We start from the raw sequence: 26,631 nt of genomic DNA, 5'->3' as shown, positions 1-26,631 counted from the left end.
AACAACTGGAAGCTTGGCAGAGTGTTAAAGGAGATAATAACGTATTCCCCCTTCACATTACTCATGCTATTTCATTCTAGAAGAGATATACTACCTTGTCCATATTTGCATTCATGGCTTTAGCCAACACGATTGGCATAGCATCAGTTTTGCTGGTGAATTTGAAGTTGCTGGGGTGCTGACGGTAGCCATGGTCAGTCAGGATCTCTCCACACTTCTTTGCTAACTCAACATCAAGTGAGCCAATGGGCACCCATCCTGTACCTCGAAGCCACTTCAAGTCTGCTCTGTAGACAGCCTGATCAAAACAAGTTAACAAAAACATGGTTAAGTCTATGTGTGTACATATGTCCTGAAGTATTGTAAATGTAAAAAGTCATTACTTTTAATTCGGTCCCTTCAGGATTTTGGGGACTTGAGTTTTCACAAATTCAGACAAATTTACAGATTTCCCACAATTGCAATTTTCTCTTATTACCACGATATTTCTGCAACAAAACGCAAACTCGTAGAATTTCTGCAATATTTGAAATTGATTTCATTTAACTCAAAATCACTGCATCATTTTTAACCACGATTTTGAAGTTCCCACAGCAAATTCAGTCACTTTTGGCTGCAACAATCACAACAAACCATCGCAAGATCCTGGAGGGGCTGTTTAAGTGGATATACACATAAAATAAACAGACGCTCATCCAGAATAAATTAACGTACAAAACAATCCTAAAAAACGTACGTCACTTTGCAAGTGGCATGGAATGATTCGAAGGAAATGCACTACAGAATTCAGTAATAATGGCTGTATTTACAGCTGTACAGTATATTGTACAATTATTTACGCAGAGACTTGCATTGTTTAATACACCAATAACTGTAAATGCAAACTCACTTCACTCTGCATGTCGTACACCTGTCTGGCCTGCACAACATCACTGGAGTCGGGCAGGCAGGTCCAGTTATGAAGGCGGGTCCTGTAGGCTGCATCATTGACCTGTTTCTGATTCTTCTTAGCCAGCTCAAAGGCCATCATGTCCACAGGAAGATTGAACTTTGTCTTGGACTTGTGGAAGTCCTTCTTGTAAAGATAATCACTAGCAATCTTGGCAGAGTTCAAGGCCAGCATGAGCAGTGGATCATCCTGGACACTGTGGGCTCCAATGTGATGGCCAATCTGCTTGCGGTAGCCGGTCTTGTACTTGTACTAAAGAGGAAGATGAAATTAAGAAATATGTCATTGTGCTAAAAATTGCTACAGTAAATCATTCATGCTCGCCAACTGTGTGGTGTGAAATACTTACATCACTGATAATCTCCCTGCCTTTCTTGGCAGCAATAATAGCAAGGGCATCACTGCGCAAGTCATAGCCCTTCTTCTTGGATTCTTCATTAGCTTTTTTATATTTTGACTGGATAACAAAATAAAAAGGAAAACGTCATATTATGCAAGCAATAACAGTTTCACATGTTACACAGACCTGGGAGATAGGTGAATTGAAAATGAATTTTTACATATACAGTATATTGCAAAACAAATACATTATAATAATAATAATGTAATTAATTGTAAGTTAAACGGAAATGACACATCTATGCCTCTTTGATGCTGGCTTACCTCACTGTAGGCGACCTTGTTCGCTCTGGCCAGCACCACATCCATAGCATCTGGCATGATATGGACCGTCGTCTTGTCCTTCTCCCAAGCTTTGACATAACTTTGCTGTGAAAATGTGCAAAGACTTAATACCAAGGAAGAACAACTGGAAGCTTGACAGAGTGTTAAAGGAGATAATTACTTATTCCCCCTTCACGTTACTCAGGCTAATTAAGTCTAGAAGAGATATACTACCTTGTTCATATTTGCATTCATGGCTTTAGCCAACACGATTGGCATAGCATCAGTTTTGCTGGTGAATTTGAAGTTGCTGGGGTGCTGACGGTACCCATGGTCAGTCAGGATCTCTCCACACTTCTTTGCTAACTCAACATCAAGTGAGCCAATGGGTACCCATCCTGTACCTTGCATCATTTTGTAATCAGCCTTGTACACAGCCTGTGGGAACGGCGAAAGAATGGAATGATAGGAAGAAAATGCACAACAAAATTCAGTCATTATGGCTGTCTTTACATCTGTACAGCATATTGTACAATTATTTACACAGAGACTTGCATTGTGTGATACACCAATAACTGTAAATGCAAACTCACATCACTTTGTATGTCATAGACGTGTCTAGCCTGGACAACATCACTGGAGTCGGGCAGGCAGGTCCAGTTATGAAGGCGAGTCCTGTAGGCTGCATCATTGACCTGTTTCTGATTCTTTTTAGCCAGCTCAAAGGCCATCATGTCCACAGGAAGATTGAACTTTGTCTTGGACTTGTGGAAGTCCTTCTTGTAAAGATAATCACTAGCAATCTTGGCAGAGTTCAAGGCCAGCATGAGCAGTGGATCATCCTGGACACTGCGGGCTCCAATGTGATGGCCAATCTGCTTGCGGTAGCCGGTCTTGTACTTGTACTAAAGAGGAAGATGAAATTAAGAAATATGTCATTGTGCTAAAAATTGCTACAGTAAATCATTCATGCTCGTCAACTGTGTGGTGTGAAATACTTACATCACTGATAATCTCCCTGCCTTTCTTGGCAGCAATAATAGCAAGGGCATCACTGCGTAAGTCATAGCCCTTCTTCTTGGATTCTTCATTAGCTTTTTTATATTTTGACTGGATAACAAAATAAAAAGGAAAACGTCATATTATGCAAGCAATAACAGTTTCACATGTTACACAGACCTGGGAGATAGGTGAATTGAAAATGAATTTTTAGATATACAGTATATTGCAAAACAAATACATTATAATAATAATAATGTAATTAATTGTAAGTTAAACGGAAATGACACATCTATGCCTCTTTGATGCTGGCTTACCTCACTGTAGGCGACCTTGTTCGCTCTGGCCAGCACCACATCCATAGCATCTGGCATGATATGGACCGTCGTCTTGTCCTTCTCCCAAGCTTTGACATAACTTTGCTGTGAAAATGTGCAAAGACTTAATACCAAAGAAGAACAACTGGAAGCTTGACAGAGTGTTAAAGGAGATAATTACTTATTCCTCCTTCACATTACTCAGGCTTATTAAGTCTAGAAGAGATATACTACCTTGTTCATATTGTCATTCATGGCTTTAGCCAACACGATTGGCATAGCATCAGTTTTGCTGGTGAATTTGAAGTTGCTGGGGTGCTGACGGTACCCATGGTCAGTCAGGATCTCTCCACACTTCTTTGCTAACTCAACATCAAGTGAGCCAATGGGTACCCATCCTGTACCTTGTAGCATTTTGTAATCAGCCTTGTACACAGCCTGGGGGAACGGCGAAAGAATGGAATGATTTGAAGGAAATGCACTACAAAATTCAGTCATTATGGCTGTCTTTACATCTGTACAGTATATTGTAAAATGATTTACACAGAGACTTGCATTGTGTGATACACCAATAACTGTAAATGCAAACTCACATCACTTTGTATGTCATAGACGTGTCTAGCCTGGACAACATCACTGGAGTCGGGCAGGCAGGTCCAGTTATGAAGGCGAGTCCTGTAGGCTGCATCATTGACCTGTTTCTGATTCTTCTTAGCCAGCTCAAAGGCCATCATGTCCACAGGAAGATTGAACTTTGTCTTGGACTTGTGGAAGTCCTTCTTGTAAAGATAATCACTGGCAATTTTGGCAGAGTTCAAGGCCAGCATGAGCAGTGGATCATCCTGGACACTGCGGGCTCCAATGTGATGGCCAATTTGCTTGCGGTAGCCGGTCTTGTACTTGTACTAAAGAGGAAGATGAAATTAAGAAATATGTCATTGTGCTTAAAATTGCTACAGTAAATCATTCATGCTCGCCAACTGTGTGGTGTGAAATACTTACATCACTGATAATCTCCCTGCCTTTCTTGGCAGCAATAATAGCAAGGGCATCACTGCGCAAGTCATAGCCCTTCTTCTTGGATTCTTCATTAGCTTTTTTATATTTTGACTGGATAACAAAATAAAAAGGAAAACGTCATATTATGCAAGCAATAACAGTTTCACATGTTACACAGACCTGGGAGATAGGTGAATTGAAAATGAATTTTTAGATATACAGTACATTGCAAAACAAATAAATTATAATAATAATATTTGTAATTAATTGTAAGTTAAACGGAAATGACACATCTATGCCTCTTTGACGCTGGTTTACCTGACTGTAGGCGACCTTGTTCGCTCTGGCCAGCACCACATCCATAGCATCTGGCATGATATGGACCGTCGTCTTGTCCTTCTCCCAAGCTTTGACATAACTTTGCTGTGAAAATGTGCAAAGACTTAATACCAAAGAAGAACAACTGGAAGCTTGACAGAGTGTTAAAGGAGATAATTACTTATTCCCCCTTCACATTACTCATGCTAATTAAGTCTAGAAGAGATATACTACCTTGTTCATATTGTCATTCATGGCTTTAGCCAACACGATTGGCATAGCATCAGTTTTGCTGGTGAATTTGAAGTTGCTGGGGTGCTGACGGTACCCATGGTCAGTCAGGATCTCTCCACACTTCTTTGCTAACTCAACATCAAGCGAGCCAATGGGTACCCATCCTGTACCTTGTAGCATTTTGTAATCAGCCTTGTACACAGCCTGGTGGAACAGCGAAATAATGGAATGATTTGAAGGAAATGCACTACAGAATTCAGTCATTATGGCTGTCTTTACAGCTGTACAGTATATTGTAAAATGATTTACACAGAGACTTGCATTGTGTGATACACCAATAACTGTAAATGCAAACTCACATCACTTTGTATGTCATAGACGTGTCTAGCCTGGACAACATCACTGGAGTCGGGCAGGCAGGTCCAGTTATGAAGGCGAGTCCTGTAGGCTGCATCATTGACCTGTTTCTGATTCTTCTTAGCCAGCTCAAAGGCCATCATGTCCACAGGAAGATTGAACTTTGTCTTGGACTTGTGGAAGTCCTTCTTGTAAAGAGCATCACTAGCAATCTTGGCAGAGTTCAAGGCCAGCATAAGCAGTGGATCATCCTGGACACTGCGGGCTCCAATGTGATGACCAACCTGCTTGCGGTAGCCAGCCCTGTATTTGAACTACAGAAAACACAGATCAATAAATATTAGGATTGAATATTAGATGCATTCATGATGCCTTCCATTTCCATTAGCACAAATATGACTTTACTCACATCACTAGCGATAGCTGTGGTGGCCTTGGCTGCCTTGATTGCCATAGCATCAGCACGCACATGGATGCCCTTCTTCTTAGCTTGTTCGTTGGCAAGATTGTACAATTTCTAGACAGATGAAACAAACAAAAAAAATGTATCTCAAGAAAAATCCTCTTTATTTTCTAAATATCACTGAAGTTATGTGAAAGGTGTGTGAGATATCTACATTACTGTAGCTAACAGTGTTAGTTATTCACACTTTTAATTGGTGACACTAACTAAGAGTTAAAGCCATTTCTGTACAATACAGAGGTACGTACATTACTCATTGTGATTGCATTCGCCTTTGCCAGCACAAACTCAGGACTGTCAGGCATGACGTGGACCTTAAGTTTATCCTTCTCCCAGGCGGCACTGTAGGCTTGCTGGAATGAAACGCATAGAAAACAATAGCTCAAGCAACAAACAAGGCACTTCATCTAATATATACATATTTCTATGAATTTCTAGATTTAACCCTGTACCTTGTTCATTTGCTGGTTGTTGGTAGTGGCCAAAACCATATCCATGGAGTCCATGAGCCTGTGGAATGGATAGACCGAAGGGTGAGTGCGGTATCTCGCCTCACTCTGGATCTCCGAACCAACTCTTGCCAAATCAACAGCCAGGGAGCCTATAGGCACCCATGGAAGTCCTTTCCCATTACTGTTGTATTCAGCCTTGTATTCATACTAAAAAAAGGGAAGGATGAAATTGCAAAAATGTTAATACATTTTTTTTATGAATTGTGAATTTTGGTGCTTTTTTGTGTGTATATGTTTTGTGTAATGTTTATGTTTCAGATTAGCACTCACATCACTAGCGCTAGTATTCATGGTACGAGCAAGGGCTACGCTCATAGCATCTGGGGGAAGGGTGTAGCTGTGAAGGAGTTTCTTGTAGCCGGCATTTGTCTGCTTAGCTGTAGCTTCTCTAGCATGAGTAACGCTCATCATGTCCACAGGGGAGCTGTACTTCAGCTTGGACTTGTGGTAGTCCTTCTTGTAGTTCTTCTCACTCTGGAACTTGGCCACTGCCATGTAGTGCACCAGCAGAGGGTCGTCCTTAATGTTGCGGCAACCAATGTGGTGGCCCTTTCCCTTGTTGTAAGCCAGCTTATACTTGTACTGCAATAGCATTACAGATATTTTATCAAAATCAATGACAAGCCTTCCAGAATATATTTATTGATTGGAAAAAAATTATATTAACATTGAAATTAAGTTCACTCACATCACTTGCTATTTTGGTGCCAGATTTTGCAGCAACGACAGAAATGGAATCAGGTGCGATATGGTAGCCAGCCTTCGCCATTCCTTCCAGGCCAGCCCTGTAACGTTTCTAGAGACAGGGAAATGACATGATTTACAATGCAGTAAATGAAAAATGTACACTAACAAAATACTATGTTTAATATAATATTAGTGCAAATGTGAATTACTGCAAATAATTTATAACAAGGCCATTTTAATATGTGAAAACCTGTGTATTGAAGCCTAAGGTGAGGTATTTGGAAGAAACTTTTATCCAAACTGTCTAAGAAAATGTATCCAAACATTTATAACATTAATAATGAATGCTTAAAATGAAGAATAAGGTTTTTCAGCTAAATCTAACAATTTTTACAAAATATAAATGCAGCCAATTGTGTTTAGCTACAAAAACCTAGCCACTGTAGTGCATGTAATAATCTTATATAGAGAGATACCTACATTACTCATTGTGATTGCATTCGCCTTTGCCAGCACAAACTCAGGACTGTCAGGCATGACGTGGATCTTAAGTTTATCCTTCTCCCAGGCGGCACTGTAGGCTTGCTGGAATGAAACGCATAGAAAACTATAGCTTAAGCAACAAACAAGGCACTTCATCTAATATATATGTATACATGTATATATACATCTGAAGGTGAATTTCTAGATTTAACCCTGTACCTTGTTAATGATCTGGTTGTTGGTAGTGGCCAAAACCATATCCATGGAGTCCATGAGCCTGTGGAATGGATAGACCGAAGGGTGAGTGCGGTATCTCGCCTCACTCTGGATCTCCGAACCAACTCTTGCCAAATCAACAGCCAGGGAGCCTATAGGCACCCATGGAAGTCCTTTCCCATTAGCGTTGTATTCAGCCTTGTATTCATACTAAAAAAGGAAGGAACATATTGCAGGAATGGTTACAAAAAGCCCTAGATATAACTTTTGGTATGTGTGTTTGTGTTTGTGTGTGTGTGTGTGTGTGTGTGTGTGTGTGTGTGTGTGTGTGTGTGTGTGTGTGTGTGTGTGTGTGTGTGTGTGTGTGTGTATGTGTATAGCTTTAGGTGTTTGATGTGTGCATATTCTGTAAAATGGTCGTGTTTCAGATTTGCACTCACATCACTAGCGCTAGTATTCATGGTACGAGCAAGCGCTAGGCTCATAGCATCTGGGGGAAGGGTGTAGCTGTGGATTAGTTTCTTGTAGCCGGCATTTGTCTGCTTAGCTGTAGCTTCTCTAGCATGAGTAACGCTCATCATGTCCACAGGGGAGCTGTACTTCAGCTTGGACTTGTGGTAGTCCTTCTTGTAGTTCTTCTCACTCTGCAACTTGGCCACTGCCATGTAGTGCACCAGCAGAGGGTCGTCCTTAATGTTGCGGCAACCAATGTGGTGGCCCTTTCCCTTCTCAAAGTCTTTCTTGTATTGGAACTGTAGGGGGAAATTATGGTAAGGTCATCAGGTCAAGAACATGACATGAAAGTAGAAGGAACAGGGAATTTTACAGAAACAACCTTAAAGAGGATGAGCATCCTACATCACTTCCATTTAGAGGACACACATGGGATTATTGTTTAAAACAATCTGCATAACCAATTAGGTATAAACTAACAAAGCATAAATCCACATCAAACTCACATTGCTGATCATGTGGCTTCCTTTCTTGGCAGCAATGATTGACATGGCATCATTCCTTAGGTCATAACCCTTGGCAATATCCTCAATCCACTTGCTCTTGTAGTGATGCTGGAATTCAAATACACATCATCAATGCAGCAGTTAAAAATCAATAACCTGCTCAAAACGTGGACCATGAAAAGCTGTGGTGGGATTTGCATGTATCATTTACATGCAAAGGAGTTGTTGGGTCATTGCCCAAGCATACATACTTCACTCATTGTCTGTGCGTTGAACTTGGCCTGGAGGAACTCTGGGCAGTCTGCAGGCAAGTTGTAGGTGTGCTTGAACTTCTCACCTGAAGCTTTGTATGCAGCCTGAAATGTAGACATGAAGGCAAAACTATCACCACCTGCTTTATAACTGACTGTGTCAGATTATTCCATACTTCCAGAGTGAATTTAATCTTATGCACGTTACACTTATTATGTGTGTTAAAATGATCATTCAAAATCATTATAGAATCCTTGTCTTGTGTTTAAACACACTGACCTGTCCGAGCTGCTTGGTGTTGGCCATTGCGAGGACCATGTTCATGTTGTCTGTCAGGCTGGTAAACTTGAAGTTGCTGGGATGCTGGCGGTAGGAGTGTTCTTCCATGGCTTTACCTGCAGTCTTTGCCAACTCGACGTCCATAGAGCCAATGGGGACCCACCCTGACCCCCTGAAATTGTTGTTGTACTCAGACCTGTAGTTGTTCTGTAAGGTGAGGGGGTGTCAGGATCAGACTTAGGCAATTTTTTTGTTGCCTCCTTAAAACTGAAATCACTATCTCATCACAATCTAGATTTATGTAACCGACTGAAATGCAGTTTTAGATTAGGTACTTTAAATCTCAGTTATTGTACGAGTCCACAACATATTTAGTGTGTGTCGGCAACCAATGTACACCAACTGAGCTATTGCAAACATTAAAACAGTGACTTGTACATAACTTACATCACTTGAATTTATGTTCATGGTACGAGCCAATTCCAGGCCCATCGCATCTGGGAGGAGGGTGTAGCTGTGAATGACTTTCTTGTAACCAGCATTGGTCTGCTTAGCTGAAGCTTCCTTAGCATGAGCCAGACTTATCATGTCCACAGGGGAGCTGTACTTCAGCTTGGACTTGTGGTAGTCCTTTGTGTAGTTCTTGTCACTCTGCATCTTGGCCACTGCCATGTAGTGCACCAACAGCGGGTCGTCCTTAATGTTGCGGCAACCAATCTGGTGGCCCTTTGCCTTCTCAAAGTCTTTCTTGTATTGGAACTGTAGGGGGAAATTATGGTAAGGTCATCAGGTCAAAAACATGACATGAAACAGTAGAAGGAACAGGGAATTTTACAGAAACAACCTTAAAGAGGATGAGCATCCTACATCACTTCCATTTAGAGGACACACATGGGATTATTGTTTAAAACAATCTGCATAACCAATTAGTTATGAACTAACAAGGCATAAATCTACATCAAACTCACATTGCTGATCATGTGTCTTCCTTTCTTGGCAGCAATGATTGAAATGGCATCATTCCTCAGGTCATAACCCTTGGCAATATCCTCAATCCACTTGCTCTTGTAGTGATGCTGGAATTCAAATACACATCATCAATGCAGCAGTTAAAAATCAATAACCTGCTCAAAACGTGGACTATGAAAAGCTATGGTGGGATTTGCATGTATCATTTACATGCAAAGGACATGTTGGGTCATTGCCCAAGCATACATACTTCACTCATTGTCTGTGCGTTGAACTTGGCCTGGAGGAACTCCGGGCAGTCTGCAGGCAAGTTGTAGGTGTGCTTGAACTTCTCACCTGAAGCTTTGTATGCAGCCTGAAATGTAGACATGAAGGCAAAACTATCACCACCTGCTTTATAACTGACTGCGTCAGATTATTCCATACTTCCAGAGTGAATTTAATCTTATGCACGTTACACTTATTATGTGTGTTAAAATGATCATTCAAAATCATTATAGAATCCTTGTCTTGTGTTTAAACACACTGACCTGTCCGAGCTGCTTGGTGTTGGCCATTGCGAGGACCATGTTCATGTTGTCTGTCAGGCTGGTAAACTTGAAGTTGCTGGGATGCTGGCGGTAGGAGTGTTCTTCCATGGCTTTACCTGCAGTCTTTGCCAACTCGACGTCCATAGAGCCAATGGGGACCCACCCTGACCCCCTGAAATTGTTGTTGTACTCAGACCTGTAGTTGTTCTGTAAGGTGAGGGGGTGTCAGGATAAGACTTAGGCAATTTTTTTGTTGCCCCCTTAAAACTGAAATCACTATCTCATCACAATCTAGATTTATGTAACTGACTAAAATGCAGCTTAAGGTTAGGTACTTTAAATCTCAGTTATTGTACGAGTCCACAACATATTTAGTGTGTGTCAGCAACCAATGTACACCAACTGAACTATTGCAAACATTGAAACATTGACTTGTACATAACTTACATCACTTGAATTTATGTTCATGGTACGAGCCAATGCCAGGCCCATCGCATCTGGGAGGAGGGTGTAGTTGTGAATTACTTTCTTGTAACCGGCATTGGTCTGCTTAGCTGAAGCTTCCTTAGCATGAGTCAGACTTATCATGTCCACAGGGGAGCTGTACTTCAGCTTGGACTTGTGGTAGTCCTTTGTATAGTTCTTATCACTCTGCATCTTGGCCACCGCCATGTAGTGCACCAACAGAGGGTCGTCCTTTATGTTGCGGATGCCAACGTGGTGGCCCTTTGCCTTGTTATACGCCTTTTTGTATTGGTACTGTGAGGGAACAAAACTGGTCAAACAGTGTGCTGTTTTCATCTGAATGCATATAATGTTATGTTTACCTTGCCAATACGGAATTATGTTCAATATCACAATAATTAATAACGAGGAATACCTTTGCGAAGAATGATTTAATCAAAAGTATGACAGGGAGGTACTTACATCACTAGCCGCGTGAGTGGCTTTTTTAGCGGCGAGGACAGCCATAGCGTCTTGTTTCATATCGTACCCCTTTGCAATAGTCTCTCCCCAAGCCATCTTGTAATATTTCTGATTGAATAACAGAAATTCCAATTCAAGAACAGTCAAGTAAGCACTGAAACACAAAGAATGCCTTGGTCCAAATCATAAGGAGCCTCAGAACACTAGCATACCTCGCTGATGTTGTAAGCATTGGATTTTGCTTGAAGGAACTGTGGGACATCGGCAGGTAAGGAGTACTTTTGATGGATCTCCTCCAGACCACTTTTGTAGTGAAGCTACAGAGAAGAAATACATTGTTTTCTAAGAGAGGCTACTGGTACTACTGTTCAAAACAGAAGAAAACTATTCATGAAGTTTTAGAAGGAGAGGTAAATTCTGAATGTGAAATGTCGGAAGAACTTACATCACTCCTCAACATCTGGTTAACTTTGGCCTGCATCATGATTGGATGGTCATCAATAGCGGTGAATGGAATGGTATCTGGATGCTGCCTGTACTTTTTCTAGGGTTAAAAGCATGAGAAACATGAGAAATGTACTGATCTGTCAATGTCAAATAAACAATTTAAATTGCTTTCATAATTATTTAGACATTAAAACTACATCTTACCTCATTAAAGATCTCTCCAGCCTTCTTTGTCTTTTCGAAGTCCAACGACCCATAGGGCAGCCAAGGAGCTCCTTTGACGGAGTTGTTGTAGTCTGACTTATATTCATTCTAGAGTTGGAAGATTAGTGTGTGGACATTCAAGAACATGCTATAACACAACAGTGATCGTGTTTTCCTGCGCTATTGTGGAATACAACATCAATTGTGTTTGTGAACATTATTCATATTATGTTAAACAAATACATTTCAAATAATATATGGGAGAGACTTGAGGAGAGATTAGTTGACAGTATAGTATCCAAATAATCGGTAAACACAACAGTGGTGCATCTCTGTTGAGGGAAAGTCAGAAATATCCTTACATTACTCTGGATGAAGTTGGCATTCTTTGCCAATTCCAGGCTCATACTATTGTATGGCATGAGGTAGTTGGTGGGGATTTTTCTGTAGCCAGCCATACTTGCGATACCCTGGGACTTTTTAGCCAGAGTGACCATCATCATGTCCAGGGTGGTGGCGTACTTGGTCTTTGTCTTCTCATAGTCTTTCTTATACTCCCGCTGTGGAGATAATGCAGATTTTAAGTGATCACTTAGGTAAAGTATAAACAACCCCAGTGGAAATGCTCACAAATGTGCCTTAGTTGTTGTTGTTGTTAAGTATTTGTATGATGATTGTAGTGCGCCCTGTTGTGTTATAATACTAGGTTGTTGGGTATGAGAACTTGACAGTCTGACAGTGAGAGGTTTGGATGCTATGGGATGTCCCCAACCAATAGCACAAGTAATTTAACATATTTGCCTGTGTATAACTAAAATTACGTCATATATGTAAATAGATTTGCATCATATAGGTTATTGATACACAAAGTCCACATACGTTCAGGTCATAATGCTGCAACTTACATTACTTTGAATTTTGGCGACATGCATAGAGTGCATCATCTTGGGGTCGTCTTTGATACTGAGGGCACCAATCATATGTCCTTTATTCTTCTCATACTCCTTCTTATATTTGACCTTGAATAAACACAACCGACAACAGATGTAACTTCCTCCAAACAAACAAAAAATGTAATGTAATGTAACAGACCAACCAGACAGAACAATTCCTGTAACTCAATTTGTTTAGGTCAGAATACTCACATCACTGGCAATATTTGTATGGGCACGGGCAGCAAGGATTGAAATGGCATCCCCTTTCACCTCGAATTTATTTGCTTTTGTTTTGTCCCAGTCATATTTGTAACAATTCTGAAAATTAACAGAAAACATGTTTATTGCTTATGGAGTGCATATGTTGTAAACATATGAAGTGTGTATGCATAGAGAGAGGGGTTGTAAGAAAAGTACACATACATTTAACACAAGGACATCACTAAGAAGTACTCATACTTACATCACTGAGGTTAAAAGCGTTGACTCTTGACTGAATAAAGAAGGGGTAGTCCGGGGGTAGGTGAGATTTGAACTTTGTCTCTTCATACTTTGCTTTGTAATTGAGCTGCAAAAAAAACATGGAAGTGAGATGGTAAAACAGTGGTCTGGACACTCTCAGATTTCCTGTACTGTTAGGTGTCATGTCACTGAGCTTCACTAGGTGGCAGTACTCCCCAGGAAACTGAGAGATTTTGTAACAAAACCTCTTTGCCTGACTGACTGGCCTTTCCCTTGGTGTATTTTTGGGCAATCTGCGAAGACGTTTCCAAAAATAAAAAAGCTGCTTGCTCTGGTTTCCATAGCATCCAGAGCAAGACAGCTGGGCCATGAAAGAGTTTTGAGGTGTGGGGGAGAGAGACATCCTAGATGAAAGAGCCCTAATGCCATGGTAACTGTTTTGAGTGCTTCTCTGTGATCATCATTCAATCACAGTGTTAATCTACTACTCTCTCACACAGCCAGGTTTGAATATGTCAGTTTTAGTGTATGCACAGGCTAAATGAAAAAAAGTGCACATAGGATACATACGTCACTTAGCTGCTTGGCGTTAATTCCGGCTTGCACCATGACAGGTGAGTCTGACACTTGCGTGAATTTGACCGTGTCTGGATGCTGGCGATATTGTTTCTGCAAAAGAAAACCACACAGGGACAAAACTCAATTATCTACAAATATCATTCAACAACTACACTTGTAGATATATATATCACCAATGTCAACTCACATCTTTGCACTGGTCCAACTTCTTCATGACTTCATATGTAGGCGTCACAGTTTGAGGGAAGAAACACCTTGTCTTTATGTCCTCATAATCCGCTTTATAATTTGTCTGGAAAAGGGAGGGTGGGAGTACATTAACATGACTGATGATGTAATTGCAAATAGAAGAGTAAAAAAATATATATAATTTAAAACTCATTAGGTTTGGATTCCTCTGAACCATTTACTTTCTACAGGAGACACACCGGAGGAGGTGACTCACTTCGCTCTTTATCTCCTCCATCTTCTGACAGTGGCGCATGAAGATGTCCTCATAGCTGCCGATATAATGACCTTTCGTCTCATTATCGTACTTTTCTGTATATTGCGCCTGAATAAGAGAGTGACAGGATTACAATCAAAGCTAAATACCCATTAAAAATAGTCTTTCAATTCAGGGAACACAACAGTAATTCACAAAACTTCCCAACTCACACCACTAAACTGCTTGAGGATACTGTCCATCTTGAACTTGGGTGTGTCACAGTAGTTGATGCTGGATCCCCGTGATTTCTGATAGCCGGCTTTGTAGACTTTCTAAACAGGAGAGGACAACAAAAATAACATTCATTAGCTACTATCATTGTGCACCTGTATATCTGAATTTGAGGGCAAGGGGTTTAATTGATGATTGGGCCTAAATCTTACTTTACTATCATGCAATTTTTATTTACATTTAGATATGCATTTGCCCATTTGGTGGGCAGTTTTATGCAGTGTCTCAAATCTGTGTATGTGTGCACTTGTGGTTTGTATGTTCAAGTGTCATTTTCATCACATTTATAGTTTGACATTTTCCAAATGCACTCAAAACTGGGAACATAATGGTGATATTGGAGAAAGAGTGACCACATACATCACTAAGGATAGTGCCGGCATATCTCAGCTGACGGAGTAGGGGATTGTCTGTGGCGGGGAGAACGTTGTAGCCGGCCACTGCCTTTGTCTTCTCGTAGTCCTTCCTGTATTTCACCTATAAAGACAAACCATATTAAGGCACCAGCTTGGTAAGGGGGGTCATGAAAATACAGTGATTCATTGTGATTCAATACATGTCAATGAAAGGAGTCACTCCAGATCTTCCATCCAAAAGATTAAAAGTACTGTTAATGTTGTAAAGCCTTATTGTTGTGCGGCTAATATTCTGGCTAGCCAGCAAATCCAGGTTGGCATTTATATTCCAGACACCAAAAGGGTCATATCTCAGGTGGGCATGGTCGTATCTCAGGTGGGCATGGTCTGGTACAGTTCCCTCCGAGCCACACAAGACTGTTGCGTCAAGGCTCACTGGTCAAAACAGAGCCTGAACTATGAGTGGTGGGTTATGAAAAGGAGGATGAATCAGAAGGAGGGGAAGAGAAACGATGAAAGAGTGTGTGCACGGTGGGGGGGGAACACGCACCGAACTTGCAGCGACGCCAGCCTTCTTGCGAGTGCCGTACTCTGGTGTGTCCGTTTGCATGAAGTAGATTTGGTCTTTCGCGTCCTCATACTGTTGTGTGTATTTTTTCTGTAGTTGAAAGATGATGTAAGCCGACGAGTGGGAACATCAGTAAAGAATACTCACAGTTGTATTACAAAAAAAACATAAAATATGATTATATGTATGCCACTTCTATTACTGTACAACATTTCATAAACATGAAAATGGACTATCCCAGGTCCAAAGGGCTTACGGAGCTAAGGTTGTCCATGGCCATTCTTCCGACGGCAACGTCAAAGTAAGGGGTCTCACACCACTTGCCCCTGATATTCTTGTTGTAATCCTCACGGTATTTGAGCTGTAAAGACACACATTATTAATTGTTAAACAAAGGATGTATTTAGATTAAAATTGATATTTCATATTCGTTTACAAGTACTTTATTGCACTTTCTGGGGAAACAACTATGGATGGAATTCATTACAGTGAAACAGACAGAAGGGTCTTTTCTGCTGTCATGTTTCCTGGCCTGAGGCCCTTTGTTGTCCTTTATTTAGCACAGTCTGGACAGATATGTGGCTCCCTATTAATATCAGGCAGCAGGTGGGAGATATCCCTGTCTGTCTCTCTGGGACGGCAGAGCCCATGGCTTGTTGAAGTGCCCATCTGGTGGTGGGTGACAGCTCTAGCCAACAGGGCTTAGACACTCTCCCACAATCCCATTCGCTGGGTGGCGGTGGGTGGGTATTATATTTTAAAACTGAGGTTTTTGTGTGTATTATGTTTCAACCAATTGTCACAGATGGGTCAATAAGATTATGTGAATAAAAAAAAAAGTGTTTGAATGAAGATTTAATGATACAAAGTGTGCTCTGAATGGTTCGAAGAGACCATTAAAAGGTTAAGAGAAATCATTAACACCATTAACAGCCCACAAATACCACATATGGAGTTTAAAAAAAAATTAAAATAAAAAAAAAACTATGTGGTCAAAAGGTATTACATTTCTTAGTATTTCAGACCTTCTCCACAGCATGTACACTGCTGGGAACTTGTGGCAAACCCAGTTACAGATCAGCTATCGAAATCACACAGGCAAAGGGCTGATGTAGAGATAAAATATATCACTCAAGTATGCCATTCCCTAAAACAAACCCTGCTGGGCACATCTAAAAATGTTGCACCAGACCCAGGAATAGCAGATGCATACTCAGTCCAAGCGGTGTGTAGTTGAAAGGTGGTACAACTCACATCACTGCGCTGGTTGGAGACCTTCTTGGCCAGCTCCATTTCCGGAGTATCAGCCAAGGATGTATACTTGGCCTTGCGCTCATCATGACCCTTCTTATAATGGATCTGTAGTGAAAAGGGTATTGGGGGTGTTTTGGTTACTTCTGCAGCATCAAATCATCTCACATTCTTGAAACCCCTGACACCAGGGTGATTTCAAAGACAAAATGCCAATCAAGCACTCTTATAGGAAAGTGTCAATTGCATTTAATGCAGTATTTAAATTATACCGTAATTGGTAAGTCAATATGGCACTCATCACATTTAATCTTGAATGAAATATTGCATGGCGTATGCAAATATTAATGGCCTACTTACATCACTGAGGACCTCCTGGGCTTTGGCAACCCTACGAAGTTCAGGACTGTCACTGTATGGGTAAAACATAGTCTTGTCCTCATCCCAGGCCTCAGTGTACAGTTTCTGAAAAGCAAATACAGGACCAGTCAAACCTCACAGTATAGCGACGTCACAGTACATAGTCCATAGTCATTAATGTCAGATAGATAGCTCCATGGTCCCTTTTCAAATAAGTTCACTTCTATTATCTTGTGGTCCCATGTCTATGGACTTTATCTGTAGACTTTATATATATATATTTGTAGACGGGAGATGGTGACACTCTTCCTTCTGATGGTTTGCACCCACCTTGCTGTAGTTTGCTGCATTCTTCACAGCCAGAACAAGCTCAGGAGCATCAGGAGGCAGCAGGTAGCGGTCCTTAGTCTCGTCCCACTTCTGCCTGTACAGGACCTGTAGCAAAACAATACGGGGCGTTTAAAAGTTTTATCAGTGGAAAGTGTTATTTTCGGGAGGTTTTTCCCAGTAATTAAAACGATTTGAGACGTTGGGTGAATACTTACCTTGCTGATCAGGTCAGTCATACGCTTCACGTGGGCGACCTCAATAGCCTCACCATCATAGTTGCTCATGGTCTTTGACTTTAAACCCTCCATGCGGTATTTGACCTGGAAGGCAAAGATATTATAAGAGGTAGCCCTACTCCAGACCTAACCTGTGAAATAGCTGTGCAGTGGCAGGGCAAAGATAGATGAAATGCATATCGGACATTTTTTATGGTATGTGCCAAGGAATGAAAATAGAGAGCGTGGCAGGAAGTCTTTTGTTTCAACAGCACATGGCACAGTGTGCGGATGAGAGCGTCCTCCATACAGTACCTCGCTGAGCTGCTCCTGAGCCTTCTTGATGCGAATCATCTCAGGAGTGTCACTAGAGATGGCATAAGGCAGACCCTTCACCTTCTTCTCATAGGTCTCACGGTACTTGTTCTGGAAATCACATTTGCATCACATTCATACACATTCATTGAGTAGATACTTCTGCAGTCCAGAGTTCTTTGGAGTCAAGCGAAGGTTCAGATCTTAGGTGTTACATGACCGTAGCATTGCTAGCCATGCTAGCATCACGCTAAGAGCACTAAAAATCCTTTGCCTAAGAGAAGGGGTGCTGAGGGACAGTGAGTGAGGGGTGTCTTACGTGACTGTACTGATCCAGCATCTTCTGGCTGTGGGCCAGGTAAGGAGTCATGAACTTGGAGGTGTCCACCTTGACCTTCTTCCTGACCCTGCGGGTGGGCAGGCCAACAGCTCCCTAAGGAGAGGCAGAGTTCAGTCAGCTCCACAGATAGTGATGGATAAGCCCATATGTCCTCATTAACGGATAACATGTCAAAATGGAATATACAGATGAAATGAAGATATTTGCAGGCCAGCAATGTAACATTTGTAATGAAATGTCAATGCAGTCTGGTACATTTTATAATTTAATTTATAATTCACTATTGCAGATTAAGTCTTTTATGTCACATGAATATTATATAGTCATGCATTACAACGTTTACTCATCTCTAAGAACTATTTTAATATAAATCTTATCTTACCTTGCAAGTCAGAGTTGACAGACCCATATAAAATTAATTGTACCCAAACTCACAAAAAACACATCTGATGGAAATACTAATTTACGCGATTCATCAGTGGTATAAAAAGTGTGTGTCGGAGCATTAACTCATCAAGACAACAGAAAAGGGGTACAGACTGTCCGTGGAAAAACCAATGGATCATTTAAAATACATGTCTGATCAGTGGACCATGAGTAAAAGTTCCCATGCACTTCACAATGTTTTATAGGGATGATATGCATGCAGACATGAACAAATCAAAGCCCCTCATTACTTGGATTAAAGCTGCTGATAACCAACATATAATGATTATCTTACAAAAATGTTTCATAGCTCTACTCAAACAATATATTCTCATTGCTCTAATAATCTCCTTTTTGTTGAGCAATATTCCATATAACTTGACTTGTAAATTATTAGATAAGCAAGACAGATTAAAAACCTCTGGCAATCTTCATGTGTATATAAATGATCATATATTATGGATGTTTATTAATGAGAAAACCCCCATGCAGCATGCAGGTGGTGTACGTTTAGGAAGCACCAGGGGCGTAGCTCCCTTATGGAAGCCCTGCGGCATTAAGCCATTTACCTGAGCCCCTGAGACCACGGACTGCTGAGAAACCTGCTGAGTAACCGTAGTAGTCGTTGTCTCCTCCTCATACTATAAATATGGGACAAACTCAATGGTTTCAAACAAGGATCATACAAGAACTTTAGAGATTAACTGCATGGTGGTGTTTTTTCCCCAGCTCTGAGATGCAATAGCTGATGTTCAACTGTACAGCCCTATATCCATTCCAAAAGATCGGCAACTTAAGGGAAATGCCTCTCCCCACCTATACTTGGTTACAAACAATGTACTATCTGCCTAAAACATCTCTCAGCTGAAATTACATATTTTGCAATTGTGACCACAAATTGGACACATGTCAATACTATACGTAATGTAATCAGTGGGGATTCTACCAGTGTCCATTTCTCTATTCCAGCGAGGGAACAGGAGCCTATAATAGCCCTGGCGTGTTGAGTTTGACTGACATAGCCTTCTGAACTGCCACTGCTCAGAACATCTAAGCACCCAGATGACCTCACCCCTATTCTTATTTACAGCTAAACCCATTGTTGTGATGATAAATAGAAACTAGAGGTCACGAAAATATTCTGACACTACTGGACAGTCATTTCAACAAGATATCCAAATGGTATCAGCTTGATAAATTCATAAACATGTGCGTTTAGATGCTTCTTTGCATGCTTCAAACAGGATACAGTATTCTATACACAGTACAACAAAACTACCTCCTCAGGGCCATTTCCTAAAAATAGCTAGTTAGAAAAGTTTCACTCTAATGACCTCTGGCCGATCTCTTTCACCGCAACAACTGACTCTAACACTGGCTCATTGGATCACATCGTGATTGAACACCAACGTGATTAAACATCTACCAGAATAGGCTGCTTCACAAAGCCCCATCACAAGGCCATTTCAGAACATTCTAGAACCTTCTACTAAAGGCCTGACACAATATATATAAATCAAGCAATCAGAGCTGGGCAAAAAAACAAAACACCATGAGTATACTCAACAGCAGTTGTAAGGTGCTTCTTAATGACGACCTATGGAATTGCAAGGACTCATACAGGACACTTGTCTGAACTCTATTCCTGCACTGCCTACTGACGTCAGAGCTGAACAGAAACAGAAAGGTGTGTGTGGAAAAGGGGGTATGATTGGCTATTAAATCGATGATAAACTATCTCTTCCCCCTTCAACTCCTCCTTCTTCTGCAGGTGGTTTCTCCATGCTTACTCCCCCCTTCGCACATTCTCTGTGTGTGACGTTAATGGTTGCAGAGCAGGAGTGTGATTTACAGCACAGCTCATCTCATTTGCCTCCCTGAGAGTCTGCCGTAAATGTCCACTTCTATATTTGTATCCACTGCCAGCACTATCTCCGAGAGCCGCTTTTCCCTTATCGGGGGAATGGATTCTCTTGAAAAAAACTAAATCATTTAGAAAAACTAGAGGGAGAGAGGAAGTGGAGTGATTCCCGACATAAAAAGGACTCTGGCAAGAATGTACATAATCTTTACATGACAAGAAATATCTGATCCCTGACATATGTGGAAAACTAGTGAAAAGCAAAAACAGTGTCATCTGGTATGCTCCTTCACATTCCATACATCCCATGATTGAAGCCAACTTACTATTTTGAGGACAATAGATCCTTGCGTTGATCGTAAGTGTGGATGAAAGTAATAGTGAAACCAGAGTGTATGTGTCTTAAAAGTGTTTTCTCCCTGTGAAGATTTCCATCTTTGAATTAAAACAAGACGGTAAATCTTGTGCACCATTTCCTGGCTGATATGTTAAAGGAGACTCCAAAATGGCCAACAATAAAAGGTTTAAGTTGAGTAAAGTATATCTGTGCTATGAACTTACAATTTGCAATCCCCTTTAAGATATCTCCACCAGAAATGGTCAACTTATACAAGGCCACCTTTAATCCTGTTTCTCTAGGAAACAGAAATTAAAGTATCAGCCTTCTGTTTTCACTCTTCCATTGAACACTCAGACAAACACATTGCGAAAAAAGACACATTTGCACGAATTTGCAGTTAGCTGTGTAGAAATCCTTAAAGCCTGGAGCTTTTAAAACTATGAAACATAGTAATAGAAAAGGACTTTGTCCAGAGACAAATGTTCCAATTTCAAAATGATGCTTCCAATATGGTGTCTGTTTTGTTTACAAATACTGTTCCTGAACAATAGGAACAGCCCATTCAAAACAAATTTAACACAATGTCACCTTAGTCAATCATATTTCAGCTCCAAATATAGCTTTAAGGAGATCTTCCCCTCCTTGCCATGAGGGGCACTACATGTGAACAGAACGTAATCTCACTGTTAGTATAAATGGTCCATGATGAACATGATGTTCATGAGAATATCATATCTAACAGTGGGTACTTCCATTCAAACAAACTTCATAGTTGTCCATGTAAGAATACTTCACAGTAAAGTTGAAATGTGAACATAACTAACATGTCTGGTTGTACGTGGTTCAGAAAACCAGAAAAATTAGATTTGGTACATAATGCAAACATAATCATAAGGGATTTATATTTCTGGTGTGGTGTATACGCATTCCACTTTACTTCAGTTTCTGATGTATTGTTCATAGGTTTCAGTGATCGCGGTGCTTATCGAGTGGGGATATTGTTACAGTCATAGTGTCACAAATATCTCTACTCAGTACTCTTAGTTCTATGAGCCGATGAAGGCCCTTTTGTGATCCTGAAAAATACTACTCAATCTAATGGGTTTAAAAAAGAAATGTTCAGGCTTCTTGCGAAGAGTCTTTTTGTGGAGACTGTAGAGAAGCAAGACTTTAAGTGAAGGTTTTATCGACACCCTAATTTACTATGTCTTTAGGTAGGTGGTAGGTTCACTGAGACTCCAAGGAGGAGGTTGTATGAAATGACACCCAGCTCTGCTTGCAGATGACTGGCTGCTGACGCTGCTGACTGAGTTGGTATCATAGCTAACTATTCATAGATCCTCACCATTGGGCCTCAGGTCTATAGGGACCGAGGGATGTGTTAGATTAAGTCACTACAGCGATCCAGAAAGCTTAAGGTGAATGAGATGTATTTTGCTTCCTGTGAGATGAGGTCATTCATTGGTTGTGTTATTAACACATTTTTTGGGTGTGATGGAACCCATCAGAACTTACCTCAATCTCCTCCTCAAACTCCTCCTCAATTTCCTCTGTCTCCATAATGATACAGCCCTAAGGTCTGTACAGGGAGGAAGAAGAAAGTCACACACTGTCCCAAAGGCACCTCTGACATACCCGTGAAGTTATACTAACAAAATACGGCTTAGTAAACATATCAGTTGCCGATAACTGTAAGCTTAACACTTTGACAAAGAATTCTGTTGGTCATAAGCAAGACAGCAAACATGGGCATAATAGAAAAGACAACATCAATTAACATGCTAAACATACCTTTTCAGAGAGAAGACCTGATAGATTTCCCAGCAACTTTGCAGAAAGGTAGCTGTTCAATTCCCATGCACACGTGCCAAAAACAGATATTCCACTTATTGTGTTTCTGCAAACCTAGATAGAGACAGAGACGCGTCACAAAATGCTGTCACACTTTTCTGAAAGCTAGGTGACAAAACAAAAAAAAACAGAAAACGAAGCTAAGAGGACAGTTCTCTCCTGCAGGCCTCTGTTAAAAGTTTGACACCCAAGATGCCCCAAACTGCTACGCCTCCTGGCTGAAGGATCACGACAGCTGCCCTGAGGCGCTCCAGCTATTCGTCATGTAAGCTAATGCTGAAGTCTCATTGGCTGTCTTTGTTTAGCTAGCAGGAGAAGCAATGCCTTCTGAGGCAGGAGGGTTAAATATAGGACTGCAAACTGACTACCCTTTTTTAGAAACCTGACAAGACATTACAATTTTAAAACATTTAAAAATGTACTCAAAAAGAAAGAAAAAAGAAATAAAAGAAATAAAGAGGGTGCATGGATGAACCAACTCCTGCCCCCAGTGGCAAGTGGAAAGGAAGTTCTCCTGTGTGGGGTATCCCAAAACTGATCTAATTCCAGTCACAGAGCTCTTGACTGGAATCGGTATTGATTGGAAATGCTTCTGTTATAGAGCTTCTCCATAGGGTGTTCACCAAGACAGCAGACCAAGCCTTAATCCACTTCATCCACTGGTCCAGTTAGTCAGGAGAAGAAAAACAATCCCAAGCAGAGGCCATGCAAAGTGTGAATGATGGCAATGATGGCAGTGATGGCGAGCTCACCGCCTAGCCACTTGCCTTTGGTTTTTTGCTGTTTTGGTTCTACTGTGCTTTTCGGTCTCGAGCTGCTTACCGGTGACTTAAAAGTTTGAACGATTCCCGAGCCTCCAGAGCCTGCCTGACTCTTCCCTCCTGAGAAACTCAAAGCCGACAGATCACAGCTGCGGCAGAGACCTGGTTATCATGTGCCTCTGCCAGCCAATCACGGACCTCCGCTCTCAGGTTTCAAAGGCTAAATTTACCTAGCGATCCTGTCAGAAAAGAGCACCTGTTCAGCAAATCTGTTATGATTCAACTATGAGGAGAGCCCTGAGAAAAAATAAATATTTGGTTGACAAAGAGGTGTTGTGGCGAGGGATGGAGGTATTTGATGATCAGCTGCCTTAGAGGCAGGCGATCTGTGAAGTGTGAGCTGAAGGGAAATGTTGGACCTCAGTCATGTCCAGGACAAACACCCTGAAGGCCAGAGTCGTTGAGGTCATCTGTTGAAGACCCTGAGCCAATGACTACAGTTCCGCTGGAAACCAGGTCAAAGCCAGGGGTCCCGATTAAGACAATGACCTATTCAAGGAAACAAACAAAATGTGACTAGAGAAATATTTCCTTTCAAGGACCATTTGCAATAAATTGATTCACACACTAACACAGTGGTTTTGTCTACATTTCTGGTGTAGGTCTTGAAACATTTGTGCTGGTGTCTGATGAGCAACCCACTTGTTTTCATTTCCTCACACTGATGGCCAAGGCTTGACAAATACCTGCAAATTATAAGCTAAGGTGATAACCTTGAATAATGACCTTAATGTGTGCAAGCAGACAGCAGCTGTTTTAGCACTAACGCCTCATCATTCCCCAGCTTGTGTGTCTCATTATGATGAGTACAGTATTAAAACTATTCCGGGGTGATTCAAAAATACTACAGCAAGGGCCTATTTTTATTTGCTGTGCACCCAGTGGCATGGTTGAAGTCAGGATGATACGACAAACTTCCAGAAGACGCCTATCTCTTTACGAAGCCAGTTCATGGTTCCACTCTGCTAGGCCTGAGGTGACATTATAAAAGAGGCAGCACTGGCATTTTTCTCCATGGCCACCCACCCGCCCCACCTCTGCGCCCCCCCCCCCCCCTTCACATATCTCCCCCCTCCCTCTAGAGCCTCTTCCTCCCCAGCGTCTGCAGGATTTCTCCTCTGCCACAGCGGAGCGAGGTTGCAGCCGCGTGAGTGACAGGTGCAGCTGCATGCCTCCCTGGCCGGGTCCTGGAGCATCCCCCCACCCCACCCCGCCCCCACACTCCCCACCGTAACCCCCACTCGCACCTCCTCCTCCGGCACGCTCTGCATCCGAGAAAGCCGTAGCATCAGCACTCTCAAGCTGAGATGGATGGGATCAATGCTCTCAGTTAACTGAACCACTGTAATGACTATGTAATGAATCTAATCTAAATTCTCTGTAATCACATTATGAATGCTAGTCAACCATGGCATATGGAGGGATCTCAAATACAAATACACATAAAAAGAAATTGAGGGCTGACTAAACCATATGTTCAAGTCTTGGTGTTTGATTTAGTTCCTATCTTTAAAAATGGTGATCCTCACTCAGCAGCCAATTACAGACCTATTAGTATACTTCCCATAATGTCCAAAGTTTTGGAAAAATTAGCAGTAAAGCAACTCATTTATCATCTTAACTCTAATCAGCTTTTACACCACATGCAGCATGGTTTTAGATCAAATCACTCCACCGAGACTGCAACGGTCTATTTTATTGAAAGGGTCAAGTCCCTTATGGATAGAGGAGGAGTTGTGGGTGCAATATTTCTAGATCTCCGGAAAGCGTTTGACATGGTCAACCACAACATACTTCAGTCTAAGTTTGATCAGTTTAACTTTTCTTCTTCTGCTGCATCCAACTGTTTCAAATCATACTTATCAACTCGAACTCAGTAGTGTGTTAAAATAAACAATGTATTATCCAACTTCAAAAATCTGTCTACAGGTGTTCCCCAAGATTCAATCCTGGGTCCAGTTCCTGGGCCAAGACTGTGAGGTTCTGATGTACGCAGACGACACTGTGATCTTTGGGTGGGGTAAGAATAACGTAGAGGTCGCTGCTAGACTTACAAAGGTCATGGTTGATGTGTCTGACTGGTTAAACAGCTTAACACTTCCAAAACCGTTGCTATGTTGCTATGTCTCACACTGAACCTGATGTTTTTATTTCTGATCAAAGAATCAAGATCGTGAAGGAATACAAATATCTTGGTATCTTGATTGATAATCAACTTACTTTTAAAAAACATGTTAAAAAAAATATGCAAAAATTCGCCAACTTTAGGCATCTTAGAAATCACATGTCCACCGAGGCTGCTACTTCAAGTTACAATGACTTTCCACTACGTTAAATGACCGGACTTCTATGAAAGATGTGAATTAGAAGCACAAAACCCGTTGCCAATGACAGCGGTCATTAACTTTTCGCAGTGGTGAATATCAAGAAATTACAGACCTGCTAACGTTAGAGTGGCCCATTCAAATCAACGGAACTTTTTGGAACATTCTGAAGATCCGTCGCATATAATAAGAAATAAAGGCCTGCCCCTAATACAAGCCTGCACCAAATACAGGCCGTTGCGCTGTGCAGCCTAAGTAAATAAAAGCCCCGGCCACAATTTGAGGATTTAGGGTTATTATTATGCGGGGGGGGGGGACAAATATCATTGAGGCCATTTATGGTTATTGTTTTAAAACGTATAACACAATGCAAGGTGCACTGAATACAATTCGATCAGTTACAGAGACAATCTGAAGACCTCAGTTATATGGGTCAAGGACTGGGGGACCGTGAAGGAAGGATAAAAGATGCAGTCACATACAAGTAAATGGAGAGTGACGATGACAGGGCAGCAGGAAAACAAGACCAGAGGTGCTTAGTCACTGGAAAACATGACACACTGAAGAGAGGACAGCTGGGCACGAACAGAACACCCCCTCACCAGAAAACAAAACTCTTCATCACTGAGGTAAGTGTGCTAAATAAAGTGATGGTATTAAAAAATGACTGATGTGACATTATAAATAGCTAACAAATGGCACCGATGAGCACATATAATATAATACAAAACTGAGTGATGATCAAATGTAGTATTCATAGTTCTTCATAACTTACCTGCAGCACTGGAAGACTTGTTCATTGAGGGTAGTTTATT

General features: G+C 41.3%; 1 protein-coding gene across 11 annotated transcripts in view; it reads right to left on the bottom strand.

The window, feature by feature from the left end:
- The window catches only part of neb (nebulin), a 57,142-nt gene extending 33,552 nt beyond the window's left edge, over positions 1-23,590 (bottom strand). For 5 of the 11 annotated variants that reach the window (XM_031585072.1, XM_031585089.1, XM_031585081.1 and 2 more), the window contains exons 1-55: positions 23,494-23,590; positions 22,612-22,725; positions 22,336-22,399; positions 19,189-19,260; positions 18,173-18,286; positions 17,854-17,964; positions 17,539-17,643; positions 17,324-17,428; positions 16,994-17,098; positions 16,637-16,741; positions 15,639-15,743; positions 15,365-15,472; positions 14,819-14,935; positions 14,398-14,499; positions 14,186-14,293; positions 13,928-14,032; positions 13,732-13,830; positions 13,163-13,267; positions 12,910-13,017; positions 12,670-12,783; positions 12,127-12,324; positions 11,765-11,872; positions 11,559-11,657; positions 11,326-11,430; positions 11,114-11,221; positions 10,634-10,945; positions 10,187-10,393; positions 9,907-10,011; positions 9,656-9,763; positions 9,135-9,446; positions 8,688-8,894; positions 8,408-8,512; positions 8,157-8,264; positions 7,638-7,949; positions 7,201-7,407; positions 6,979-7,083; positions 6,500-6,607; positions 6,082-6,393; positions 5,752-5,958; positions 5,548-5,652; positions 5,246-5,353; positions 4,839-5,150; positions 4,480-4,683; positions 4,246-4,350; positions 3,931-4,038; positions 3,522-3,833; positions 3,163-3,366; positions 2,929-3,033; positions 2,615-2,722; positions 2,206-2,517; positions 1,847-2,050; positions 1,613-1,717; positions 1,299-1,406; positions 890-1,201; positions 95-298 (exon numbers count right to left, since the gene is read on the bottom strand). In XM_031585072.1, coding sequence (XP_031440932.1) covers positions 95-298; positions 890-1,201; positions 1,299-1,406; positions 1,613-1,717; positions 1,847-2,050; positions 2,206-2,517; positions 2,615-2,722; positions 2,929-3,033; positions 3,163-3,366; positions 3,522-3,833; positions 3,931-4,038; positions 4,246-4,350; positions 4,480-4,683; positions 4,839-5,150; positions 5,246-5,353; positions 5,548-5,652; positions 5,752-5,958; positions 6,082-6,393; positions 6,500-6,607; positions 6,979-7,083; positions 7,201-7,407; positions 7,638-7,949; positions 8,157-8,264; positions 8,408-8,512; positions 8,688-8,894; positions 9,135-9,446; positions 9,656-9,763; positions 9,907-10,011; positions 10,187-10,393; positions 10,634-10,945; positions 11,114-11,221; positions 11,326-11,430; positions 11,559-11,657; positions 11,765-11,872; positions 12,127-12,324; positions 12,670-12,783; positions 12,910-13,017; positions 13,163-13,267; positions 13,732-13,830; positions 13,928-14,032; positions 14,186-14,293; positions 14,398-14,499; positions 14,819-14,935; positions 15,365-15,472; positions 15,639-15,743; positions 16,637-16,741; positions 16,994-17,098; positions 17,324-17,428; positions 17,539-17,643; positions 17,854-17,964; positions 18,173-18,286; positions 19,189-19,260; positions 22,336-22,380 — 8,082 coding nt within the window. In that variant the 5' untranslated portion in view covers positions 22,381-22,399; positions 22,612-22,725; positions 23,494-23,590. The remainder of the gene's footprint in view (positions 1-94; positions 299-889; positions 1,202-1,298; positions 1,407-1,612; positions 1,718-1,846; positions 2,051-2,205; positions 2,518-2,614; positions 2,723-2,928; positions 3,034-3,162; positions 3,367-3,521; positions 3,834-3,930; positions 4,039-4,245; positions 4,351-4,479; positions 4,684-4,838; positions 5,151-5,245; positions 5,354-5,547; positions 5,653-5,751; positions 5,959-6,081; positions 6,394-6,499; positions 6,608-6,978; positions 7,084-7,200; positions 7,408-7,637; positions 7,950-8,156; positions 8,265-8,407; positions 8,513-8,687; positions 8,895-9,134; positions 9,447-9,655; positions 9,764-9,906; positions 10,012-10,186; positions 10,394-10,633; positions 10,946-11,113; positions 11,222-11,325; positions 11,431-11,558; positions 11,658-11,764; positions 11,873-12,126; positions 12,325-12,669; positions 12,784-12,909; positions 13,018-13,162; positions 13,268-13,731; positions 13,831-13,927; positions 14,033-14,185; positions 14,294-14,397; positions 14,500-14,818; positions 14,936-15,364; positions 15,473-15,638; positions 15,744-16,636; positions 16,742-16,993; positions 17,099-17,323; positions 17,429-17,538; positions 17,644-17,853; positions 17,965-18,172; positions 18,287-19,188; positions 19,261-22,335; positions 22,400-22,611; positions 22,726-23,493) is intronic. The other 6 variants (XM_031585098.1, XM_031585077.1, XM_031585092.1 and 3 more) reach the window with 6 other exon arrangements.
- Between the last annotated feature and the right edge of the window lie 3,041 nt (positions 23,591-26,631).

This window comes from Clupea harengus, chromosome 2 (assembly GCF_900700415.2).
Source record: "Clupea harengus chromosome 2, Ch_v2.0.2, whole genome shotgun sequence".
NCBI lineage: Eukaryota > Metazoa > Chordata > Actinopteri > Clupeiformes > Clupeidae > Clupea > Clupea harengus.
This window is presented reverse-complemented; position numbering and strand designations above follow the sequence as displayed.